Genomic DNA, 12,209 nt, shown 5'->3' with positions numbered 1-12,209 from the left:
ACCTCTGAGGCAAATGTTGCCAAATGCTTTTTCAACCTCTTCTGTATTCTGGAAACGTTGTGTAATTTTACAGCTTACCTCTAGAAAGAATTGTCTTAATCGAACAATACATTTAGATCTCAGACATATTCTAACACGACTCAGACAATGCACCCGTTGTCTTTCAAGGCTCCACCTCCAATAGCACAAAGAACCATGCAATGCAGGGAAGTCTCTGCCTTTCCCTTAGCAATAACTGGGTGACAAGTGGCAACTGGACTCAATACCCCATTAAGAGATGTCATGCACTTTTGGCAAATGTGGAAAAGTAAAACTGTTGAAAACATGATTGTATTTTAAGCCAGTTTAATATTCCCTCAAGACTCATAGATTTCATTTTCCAATTACGAAACACCCAAAATGATAGATGTATTTTTTATAATTGCATTTTTTTATTGCACAAATATTAATCATGATTATTTCATGTCAGTGAACTTTTAGATTCATATATTTGTGTAGGAGAGCTATAATTTAAAAATACTTTGGGTGGTTCACTAGGTTACTTTGGACCATAACTATAAAAATAATCTCAAGGTTATCCTTTGCTCACTGCTGTTTGCCAACATATGTGTGGCTTCATGAAGTTGTAAGGGTGGGTGTTATGTGCTTATGATGTACAGGATGGTTATTGAGTGAACAGATATGTTTAGCTGTTTCTAAAGGCCACCAGGTTTTTATGAGCTCAGGTTGAAAGTGGCACAGTATTCCATCGCTTGACTGCTGAAAGTAAGATAGCCAAACCCCGTTATTACCTTATTTTACATTAGAACACATAAAATGTTTTAGCAGTGATGATCTGGATGATAAACTATGATATAACAAGCCTAACTAAGTGGTAGCATTTAAGAACCAAGCCTATTCATTGATCTGGTACGACCTTTGGCAAGCAGCAAACAAAGTTGAAATGAAATACTCCTTGTCATCCTAAAAGCTATCTCAACATTATGGATATGTCTTAGCAGTACATGAGATATGAAAGCATTTGTAAACACAAAACAGTTCCAATTGAGAAGGCAATGAAGACGGAGGTGTCAGTTGTGCTTTCATTGGCAGGTAGATATATTTTTGTTTTTGTGGTGACAAAACCGGTGCAATGAGATGCACATTGAGGGTAGCTGACTCTCAAAAGGAAGGATCTAAACTATCAATGATGAATTGAATATTATGCGTTTATTATGAAAGCATTTAAACCTTTATGTGCATAGGTAAATGACCTTGCTGGTCTATCTCTGAATCACCTTAATATGGAGGCTATTTCAAGCATGTTGAATAGCTGCTTCACTGAAAAATAATCTCTTTAATTTAGGTCAGGACAGGATATCTAATTTCATGATGATCCTACACAAGACAGCACACACAGAGACTAGGGAATATATGAAAAACACACACCTGGCTTCCATTACAGCTGCACCATAGAGTTCGTAGAATGGGGAGAACTGATACACCTGTCGTGCAGTCACTTCAGTGATTAGAGCACCACCATCTCTGGGCTTCATCTTGTAAGTAAATGTTGCTGCCCTTCTTAGATTCTTTACCATCTACATAAGTATAGAAGCACATAAAATTATCACAGAGAGCGACGATGTTAAAAGGCAAGTTTGAGGCAACAAATGTGACATGGATGTACCTTCTGCCAAGAATTGCTTTTGTCCACGTAAGCCATGCCAATGTTCTTCTCCACTTTATCCTGGCAGTTGTTCAAGTCTCTGGATTTCACAACAAGTATTCTATCTGTTCTCTTGTCTTCTTGGATCACATACCTTGTGTGGCACACACCGGTGACACCAGACTGTAAAAGTTAGCAGAGACAATTAAAACTGCTGGGCTGAATTCTGGATATTGGTTTCTTTATAGGAACATATAAAGAAATGGTTAATTTGGCAGTAATCAAAAGTTTCTGCTGTACATAGCCCATCACCTAATGTAACCAACTGATCTACAGGCCATGAGCTAGCAATCGGTGGTCACCTGATTTTCTGCAAGTGGGATGTTCTATGAAACATCCCTATAAGTCATTTTACTGATCCTTAAGGGCGAACACCATGCCACTTTCAGATGTGTGAGTGATGCAAACAAGTTTCATTACTTCACATCAATTGTATCGAGTCTGCATCGGTTACCTTTGGATGTAAGGTTCTATTGAGAAAATGAACTGTCTTGTTTCTAGTAAAATAGGGTTAACAACTCCATCATGACTGTTGCTTAAATTTCGGAGTCTCAGTATTTTCAGGTCCACCTTTGGAAGTTAAAAACTCATTTCTGTATTAAAAAGCACAAAACTCAAAGAGTACCTTGCTGTCTCTCTGTGTGCCAGCAGGAAACCAGTTGCCTGGACATTTTTGTTCTGTAAATAATTTTAGTTGAGTGCATTAGTCCAATTGGCTCCAAGAAAGCAATCTCCTGGAACACACTAGGTTAGAGCATGCTCTGCCACTGTGATACAAGATGGAAATTATACATTAAGACAGTCTTAGAAGATGCGCCCTTATCACTCTGGAGATATATTGTGAGGGTTCATTCTCTACACTAAAAAAATATTTTCTAGACTGTTGATTGACATCATCACATCATGTATGAACCTAGTTGGAAACAATGAGAAAGACATCCAGCGTGTTGTTGACTAGGTTCCCATCACACTTCAAATTGCGTCATGGAAACAATGGGAGGTGTACATCCTGGACATTATGGGTGAAGGTGTACATTTACCAATCTACTATGTGTAGTTCTGGAAAGAAATACGAATTACTGAAACTAACCATTCTTACATGTCCCATTGCAGCTCAAACTGGGCCCAACTTTCAGACCCCACTTTACTCAACTGACAGCGTTTTTATATCCATGAGGCAGCATACGTGAAACTTTAAGTTGCCTTTATCATATTTTACAGGCGAGTTTATAATTTTGGGCATGCCACTTAGATACAAATTTAAAAAACGTATTTTCACATGACATTACTAATGCATCTCAATGTTTGCTTACAGCTTCTTTTCAAAATAATGGAAACTAACCTCTTGCAAGTCGTAGACGTTTTGTGTTTTCTTGATGGTGACCTGCAGCATGTTCACGATTCCTCTATAAATGTTAAGTATAGTTTCAGAAACACTGTCTGGAGCATAAATCGTTCCGACGCGTCCATTGCTGTACTCAAACTTTACAGGTCTGGCCAGCTGAGCAGCAATACTTTGGGTCAGCTTTGAGGAGCGAGTGAATGGATCCTTGGGCCAGATGCCATTGTACTCTTTGATTTCAGGCGATGTGATCTGGAAAATAAAATAGTTATTTTTAGAATCTTTGAAAGGTGTTATTATGTATCTTGAAGACAGTACCATTAGAAAGTGTAAGGTGCTGTCTGCATCCTGTAGAATATAGATGCTTCTGATTTACACACAATGCTCGCACCTGTGTGTTACACTGTACACTTCTGTCTGTAGTACTGCTCACACGGTGTATAAATAAAGTATTCCTAAATACAAATATGTATATCATTAACTTTATAAGAATTATTTTAGACCAACGTAAATTCTTAAGGATTATGATTCTAAAATCATACTCATTTGTAAACCATGCGCTTCAGTGTATCCTAATTTACATATTTATAATGTAAATATCTAAAAAGCAAAGCTGTTTTGTGATGCCTAGCATTTAACCAAGTTTAGCTGCGTCAGCCCCCTCACCCCTGTTCTATGTACATAAAAAATGTATATTCCTGCTATTTATTCCCATCTCATTCTGGCTGCCTTTCCCCAACCCAAATGAAAAACAAAATGTCTGTCATCCTCTTAACTTCTCACACCACCTTCAGCATTAACCAACACTCCACTTCCAAATACTGAAAGAAAATTCGGAAATACTGGTGCCCTGCCATACATCCCCATCACCCTCTCTTCATTGCCCCTCCCAACTCCACCCAAATCTAACACATGCACTGCCTGGTGATCTGCAACCCTCCGTGCTTTCCCCACCATCACCTAAAGCTGTGCTTTACTGTAGGCCCACTGCCAGTTGTGGGTCTCTCATGGCCACATCGGCATGTACTGGAGTTATCTGCCTTCGATCTCTGCAGAACTGTGACTGACTACGAAGATGTTGGCTGTGGAGCAGCAGAGTACGAGTTTCTCCACCTCCCTCAGGTTTGTGGAGACCTGACAGAGGTGGGATAAGGCTGGTGAGGCAGAATCATGTGTCATTCTGCAATTTCACGGGATCTCTGGTGACCTGGGTGAGATTGAGGAACATCAGGGAAATGAGAACTATCACTGGTGACATTGGAGCCGAGGAAAATCAACTTACTTATGTAATATCAGAGTAGTGGCTTGGAGGATGTAGAATCTGGAATGTAACATTCCTGCTGTAAAAATCATTCATCTAAAATAATCTCTTCTCGTTAAAAAACACATTAATTTCTCAAAGTTTCTGATTTTTTAATATCTTGTTCTCTATAAACACGTATCAATGTTTGCTCTGCTCTAGACAACCCAGAAGAGGAATCATTGTCAGGTGTGCCCAATATATGTTTTTTAAGTTAATATTTATACTTGTATTTGGCTGTGAAGCAAGTAGGGTTTTTTATCTTTATGAAAGGTACTGTAGGAACAACAGTCATAATAAAAAAAAAATATTTTTGAATTGTAAGGTGGCTAGGTCTACCATATTAGTTTCACTTTTATTGAAAATGCTATGATTGTAGGGGAACCGCCTCCCATTGCATACCTCGTGCCATCTCCTCACTGCACCCTTAACACTGTATTCATTATTACCTTGAGGAGATACGCCTTCTGTGCAAATCCACTGATCTCCACCTTGCAATTCAGTTTCATTCCAGATCTGGCCAGGCCAACTTCCGGTAACCCATTCAGGATAATGGCCTCGTACTGGAAGACGTAGGTCTTACTTTCACTGAAGACGGGTTCTGGAAGAAAACATAGAGCTGAGCGCTGAGACAAACATTTCACCTGGTAGTGACCCAAGATAATACGATGCATTGATGTAATTACAGGTAAACACACCACTCATAAAGAAAAAGATACATACCATAGTTGTACTGCTCGCTGCCTGTAGGAGGAAACCAAAGAGGAAAGGTGAGAAACAGTTCAGAACCAAATACATAGGTTAACTGTATATTGAGGGTCGCTACATTAAATAAATGAAGCTTCTCTTCATTGTCCCACTGTTCTCTTTCTCACAAGCTCTGGAAGACACATTTAGCTTTAGCAATTCTATACAAAAAAAAAAAAAATATATATATATATATATATATATATATATATATATATATATATCCATCACCACATCTTTCCATTGAAAAGACCAGGACTGCGAGCTTACCCACAAGAGCAACCAGAAGGGCTAGGATGATTCCCCTCATGGTGGCGGTGAATAGAGGTGAGCGCTTGTGCTCTTGCTTTTATAGTAGAAAAATAGGGGAATGTGGGTACTTGCCAGCTTATTTTGGCTGATCTGTCAGGTTTTTATCACAGGGCAAACATTCGTTTTCACCCACAGTGAAAATAAATGTTTAACCTTAAATAGACATACAAAAAGGCCTGACATAGCTATTATTTTTTTTAAAATAATGGATACACTAAAATAATGCACATTTTCTTTTGTAAAGATGTATGAAAAGTCATTGTTTGTCACACAATGATGCAAAAAATGCGTGTTTGGTCATGCTGATGAGATTTACCTGAGGATTTTGGCAGGCCGTCCTGTATACCTATGAGAGGTTGCGATAACCTTGTTCTGGTCATTCTGACTCGTCCAGACAGATTTTATCTAAATGATAGTGAATCCAAAGGATTGTGCAAACTGCATGATGACACAAGAATAGACACCGTTCTCCATTAATTTATTTTGTGTTTGCAGTAACGTATTTTAACAAATTTATTGGTTTATATATAAAATAAATAAATGTGTGGATTATTGCTGCGTGCTCCTGAATCCGGTGATAAGTGCAGCTGTCGCCCTTAATTCATCCTGTCTTTGTACACAATACACCACAGACATTGAGGTCACTGCTGTGAGGCACAATGATATATACAAAATGCCTTATACCTCAGTATGTATTTGCACACAAGCCTTAGACTCTAGTAGTAACATTGCTATTCCACTGTTACAGACAATAGCATCACTGATATTATAATGTGGGAAAAGCAGCTGCCTGCGCACATCACCAAGAACCACGTAAACACTTAGCATTCACAGTTTTCATATAATAAGGACATATATCCATGTCAGCATATGTATTTAATAGTCTACTTAAATTCAATGTAAGAGGGCAGTAATTCGTTTGCATGTTGGCACACATTTTGCACATCAAAGTTGCTTTAAGCTGTCTTTAACAAGTCGCAAGCTGCATTTTATTATATCTTTTCAAAGTACCTATTCTAACTTTATTCTACGTACGTGCAACAGGAAATTCTTTTCCATGTAAAAGTTAATTACCAAGCATTTTTGGGAGAGTGGTGTGAGGATGATTGTATGGACATGTATGATATATATAACGACAGGTAAACTATTCCCTTGCAGTACTGTGCAAGCCATATCACCTTACAGTGGAACTCTTGCGTTACCTTCATTCCTCTATAGGGTCACATAATTTCTCTGTGACTTGAAGTAGGCTTAAAGCTTGATATAAATCACTCCCATAAATCACTCTTATTTAGAAGCATGGCACACTCTGCAATGTCATGAACGCCCTAGTAATATTGATACAGTATATATCAGAAGGCAGATGAAAATACTAGTGTCTTTTAGCAATTTGTTCCTTTGGAAGTAGTTTGTCCCAAAGACACCCCATGCAATTGTCATCAAGTAGCAGCAAATGCTATACTACTAAGCCTTTAGCTACCACATAAATAACAGGGGGAATATTACAGAAAAGTGAGGTATCTAGTGATCAATGGAGCACTCAACAGTGAGTGAAGCCTAGAAATACCTTTTGTGTAGTGTAGGGTGATCGTGCTCTTTGAAGAGATGTCTTCGTTGTATGTGCAATTGTGATGCTGACGTGGATGCTGTTCCAGACCCCGCGACCATACATGGAAGAAGCTAGATGTTTTGGTCATTTCTTTCTTGTATTTTGTGCCCCCTATGCATATATGTCCAGTTTATTGGTGAGACATTCTTTGCCAAGAAAAATAGTTTCTGAGCCAGGTAAGCAGGGGCACTGTTTCTGATAGGATAGTAGGTAAAATCGGTGGCTAGGATGGGAAGCCATTGAATTTTCTTCAGCATTTGAGGGAAGTGGTCTAACTTCTTCAAGCACTTGATGAGATGAGTAGTAGTGTGTAGCCTGCATCAAGGTGGTACAGAGGTAAGGTTTGAACTGTTAATTAGTTTTAGGTAGGAACGGTTGAAGAATGTTAGAAAACAATGCCAGGGGTAGCAGAAGTGACATTTCATACCCTTTGACCACCGATGATATCATAGGAAGTTATACCATGTGACCATTGATCCTGATGGAGGTAAATGTTATTGAATTTAATATAAAACATATGTTATTTATGAATAATTGTACCCAAAAAATAAAAATAAAATAAGTCTAGGTTATTGTTGTCAGATAGAATAATATTATTAATAACAATAATAATAATAATAATAATAATAATAATTATTATTATTATTATTATTATTATTATTATTATTATTATAGTAACCTTTGTTTAAGAGCATATGGCTGACATTTTAAAACCAATTTTGGTCAGTATTTGGAAACAAAACTATAGAACCGAAAGTAATTTGGCTTGACAGGTGTTAATCACTTTCTGCTTACTGCAGCTGACCTTATGGGTACACTGAAAAGGAGTGCAGAGATTAATTGTATTGAAAGTACATTTATTCATGAAAGCAAACAAGAAACAGAGAAAAAAGTGTCCCATTACTTCAAGGAAACCTTCAAAAAAAGGAGACATAAGGATTTTCTATGCTGTATATGATAGTCATAGTTGACTTTTGAGATGGGATAGAATGGTACACAGAGTTAATATTTTGTTAATGCTGTAGACTGTGTCTGTTAGACCTGACAGCCTTAGGACAGTCACCCCTAACTTTTTGTCTGCCTCCCTCCACTTTTTAGATACAGTTTTTGCTGGTTTTAAGACTCTTCGCACTTTACCACTGCTAACCTGTGCTAAAGTGCATATGCTCTCTCCCTTTAAACATGGTAACATTGGATCATACCCAATTGGACTATTTAATTTACTTATAAGTCCCTAGTCGAATGCACTGTGTGTGCCCAGGACCTGTAGATTAAATGCTACTAGTGGGCCTGCAGCACTGATTTTGCCACCCACTTAAGTAGCCCCTTAACCTTTTCTCAGGCCTGCCATTGCAAGGCCTGTGTGTGCAGTTTCACATTTAAAAGTACTTGCCAAGCCTAAAACTCCCCTTTTTCTACATATAAGACACCCCTAAGGTATTCCCTAGGTAACCCATAGGGTAGGGTGCTCTGTGGTCAAAAGGCAGGACATGTACCTGTGTATAGTAAAACTCCTACATTCCTTTTTACTCTGCGGTGAGGCCTGCTCCCTTTATAGGCCTGCTCCCTTCATAGGCTAATGTTGGTGCTGCCCTCTTACATTGTTTGAGTAGCAGCTTCTGATCTGGAAGGAGTAGGAAGGTCATATTTAGTATGGCCAGAATGGTGATACAAAATCCTGATGACTGGTGAAGTTGGATTTAATATTGCTATTTTAGAAATGGCCCTTTTAAAAAGTGAGCATTTCTCTGCACTTAAATCTTTCTGTGCCACGTCCTACTTTTAAGAGGGTGCTCACAAATAATTCAATTAACAAACATTTATGCAGGATTTGAAACAAGACTAACCTGAAACTAATCCTAGATTCTGAATATTTAAAAGGACATACATTCTATACCAAATATAATACTGTCTGACTGAGATTAACATTATAGGTAAACTATGAAACGAAAGCAATGCAGGTGTTAACCCCGTCGCTGCCAGGCCTATTCCCCCTCAGGTGCTACACCTTTTTTGAGCTATTTGGGGCAGTTCACGCTTAGGCCCTCATAGCTTTTTGTCCACATAAGCTAACCATGCCAAATTTGTGCCCTTTTTTCCTAACGTCCTAGGGATTCTAGAGGTACCCAGAGTTTGTGGGTTCCCCTGGAGGAGACTAAGACATTAGCCAAAATACAGCGAACATTTCATTTTTTTCAAAAAAATTGGGAAAAAGTGCTGCAGAAGAAAGTTTGTGTTTTTTCCCCAAAAATGACATCAACAAAGGGTTTATGGTGCTAAAATCACCAACTTCCCAGCTTTCAGGAACAGGCAGACTTCAATCAGAAAACCACATTTTTCAACACAATTTTGTCATTTTACTTGGACATACCCCATTTTTACTGTTTTTTGTGCTTTCGGCCTCCTTCCAGTTAGTGTCAGAAATGGGTGTAAAACCAACGTTGGATCCCAGACAACTAAATATTTCTTAAAGGTAGATAAAATTCTGAATTCAGCAAGTGGTTATTTGTGTAGATCCTTCAAGGTTTTCTTACAGAAAGTAACAGCTAAAATAAAAATAATATTGAATTTGTGGTGAAAAAAAGAGCCATTTTTGTCCACGTTTTCTTCCTTAACTCTTATCCAGCTATGGCAATATACCATTATGTCTGGTGGACTCTCCTAGACGTGGAGATTTATAGGGCTTGTAGGTTCATCAAGAGCCCTAGGTACCCAATGCCAGTGAAGGAGCTGCACCTTGAATGGGTTTTCATTATAAACTGGGTATACAGCAATTCATTTGGTGAAATATAAAGAGTGAAAAATAGGTATCAAGGAAACCCTTTTATTTCCAAAATAGGCACAAGATAAGGTGTTGAGAAGCAGTGGGTATTTGCACAGGAAACACAACCTGGACACATCACATTTTTACATTGAAATCTAACGTATTTTTGGGAAAATGTCGAGCTTTGGATTTTGGACTCTAGCTCAAAGACACCTAGGAAAAACCTATCAAACCTGTGCATTTTTTAAAACTAGACACCTAGAGGAATTCAGGATAGGGTGACATGTGGGGCTCTCAACAGGTTCTGTTACCCAGAATCCTTTGCAAACCTCACAATTTGGCAAAAAAAAACATTTTTTCCTCACATTTCGGTGATAGAAAGTTCTGGAATCTGAGAGGAGCCATAAACTTCCTTCTACCCAGGGTTCCGCCAGGTCTCTCGATAAAAATGGTACCTCACTTGTGTGGGTAGGCCTTTTGCCCGAGACAGGAAATGCCCCAAAACACTGTGTGAGCACATCAAAATGATCGAATACAAAACTGTTTTCGCGGAGGACACCTGCGTTTTTGGTCCTGGGCTCAGCAGCCATCTAGGTAAACCTGCCAAACCCAAACATTTATGAAAACTATACACCAGAGAGAGCCCAGGGAGGTGTGACTTGTGTGAATCCCCCAGTGTTTTCTTACCCATAATCCTCCGCAAACCTCAAATTTAGCTAAAAGAAATCAAATTTTTCCCACATTTCTGTGTGGGATCAAAGCACTGGCATAAGTTTCTTATGAACCAGCATTCCCCTTAGTCTCCCGGTAAAAATGATACCTCACTTGTGTAGGTGGTCCAAGTGCCCGTGACAGAGAAGATCCAAAAACATGTAAAAAATGAAGGGGATCCAAAGTGGGTCAAAAGGGCAGTTTGAAAAAAAGCGTTTTTAGGCTGACAAGTGGGGCAGAATTGTTATCGGTATAGATGCGTCAATGCGGAGCGGTATGAATTTTGTGGATTCCTGCAGAATCCGGAAGGTTCCATCACAAAAACTTTGGATAAATGGGTGATTTCAAGCAAAGTTGGAGGTTTGCAGGGCATTATGGGTAAGAAAATGGTGCAGGTGCATGTGAAGCACACCACCCTGGACCCACCCAGATGTTTAGTTTTCAGATGTGTCTAGGTCTCGTAGATTTTTCTACATGGCAGCGTCCCAAAGTTCAAAAAGTGCAGCCCTCACCATTTCAAGTGGGACGATTTTCAGAGTTAGACAAGCTCTCATGGCACAAATGTAAAACCAAAACCCAAAATATTCAAATGCACTCTTGCTTGTCATGGGATAAGATGTTTTAGTGTGCGGGGGAGAGCTGAAAGACTGTTACCCCCTTCAGTTGGGGTGGGGGCATAACCATGCCCATACTGGTTAGTAGCCACCACCCCACTATGTTTTTTTTTATTTCCTGGCATTTAGTAGGCTTTCTGCCCCACCTCGGAGTGGATCGGGGGTAAATGCCCCATTTTTACACCGGTGGGCAGAAAAACTTTATCCAGATTTATTGGGGTGGGTTATGGCCATACCTCCACCCTCACACTCTTTAAAAAAAAAAATCTTCCCTGGTCTCTGGTGGGCTTTCTATCCCCCTTGGGGACAGATGGGCCTTACAAAAATAGGCCTATCTGCCCCCAAGGGGGGCAAAAATGGCCAACAGTAATGTGCCCCCATGGGGAGCGACCCTTACCCAAGGGGCTGCCCCCAAACAAAATTCACACACATCAATCCCTGGTGTCTAAGTGGGGTCTGCTCCCCTTGGGGGCAGATTGGCCTCAGAAAAATAGGACAATCTGCCCCCAAGGTGGGATGAAATGGCATAAAATAAAATTGCCCCCCAGGGGAGAGACCTTTGCCTAAGGGGGCGCTCCCCTTGTGTGAAATTGACCTAAAAAAAAAATCCTTGATGTCTAGTGGATTCTGCCCCCCTTGGGAACAGAGTGGCTTAATAAAAATAGGCCGATCTGCCCCCAAGGGGGGAAGAAATGACCTAAAACAATTTGCCCCACAGGGGAGCGACCCTTGCCTAAGGGGTCGCTTCCCACATGTAAAAAATGAAAAAATGTTGTATCCCTGGTGTCTAGTGGGTTCTGACCCCCTTGGGGGCAGATCGGCCTAATTTACTATTAGGGCCTTTCTACTCCCATGGGGAGTGGCCCCTGCCAAAGGGGCCACTTCCCTTACGCATAAATTAAAAAAAAAACAAATAAAAACATCCCTGGAGTCTAGTGGGCATTTCTGCAGCCCGATCGCTTCACATTCGGGCTGCAGAAACGCTCAGAGAGACATCAAAGGAAAGGCCTTTCCTTTGATGTCTCCCTGCCCGTTCACATCCGCCATCAGAAGAAAAATGCAACGCATTTCGCATCCGATCACACAGGAAGCTGAGCTTCCAGCA

General features: G+C 39.8%; 1 protein-coding gene across 1 annotated transcript in view; it reads right to left on the bottom strand.

Moving 5' to 3' along the window:
- LOC138293202 (vitellogenin-A2-like) overlaps positions 1-5,413 on the bottom strand; it is a 60,174-nt gene extending 54,761 nt beyond the window's left edge. The window contains exons 1-6 of the mRNA XM_069232290.1: positions 5,365-5,413; positions 5,071-5,091; positions 4,797-4,948; positions 3,048-3,299; positions 1,667-1,828; positions 1,429-1,577 (exon numbers count right to left, since the gene is read on the bottom strand). Of these exons, the coding sequence (XP_069088391.1) occupies positions 1,429-1,577; positions 1,667-1,828; positions 3,048-3,299; positions 4,797-4,948; positions 5,071-5,091; positions 5,365-5,404 (776 nt within the window). The 5' untranslated portion in view covers positions 5,405-5,413. The remainder of the gene's footprint in view (positions 1-1,428; positions 1,578-1,666; positions 1,829-3,047; positions 3,300-4,796; positions 4,949-5,070; positions 5,092-5,364) is intronic.
- Positions 5,414-12,209: the final 6,796 nt, after the last annotated feature.

Source organism: Pleurodeles waltl, chromosome 4_2 (genome assembly GCF_031143425.1).
Source record: "Pleurodeles waltl isolate 20211129_DDA chromosome 4_2, aPleWal1.hap1.20221129, whole genome shotgun sequence".
Classification (NCBI taxonomy): domain Eukaryota; kingdom Metazoa; phylum Chordata; class Amphibia; order Caudata; family Salamandridae; genus Pleurodeles; species Pleurodeles waltl.
Note: the sequence above shows the minus strand (reverse complement) of the source record. Positions and strands in the feature narration are given on the sequence as shown.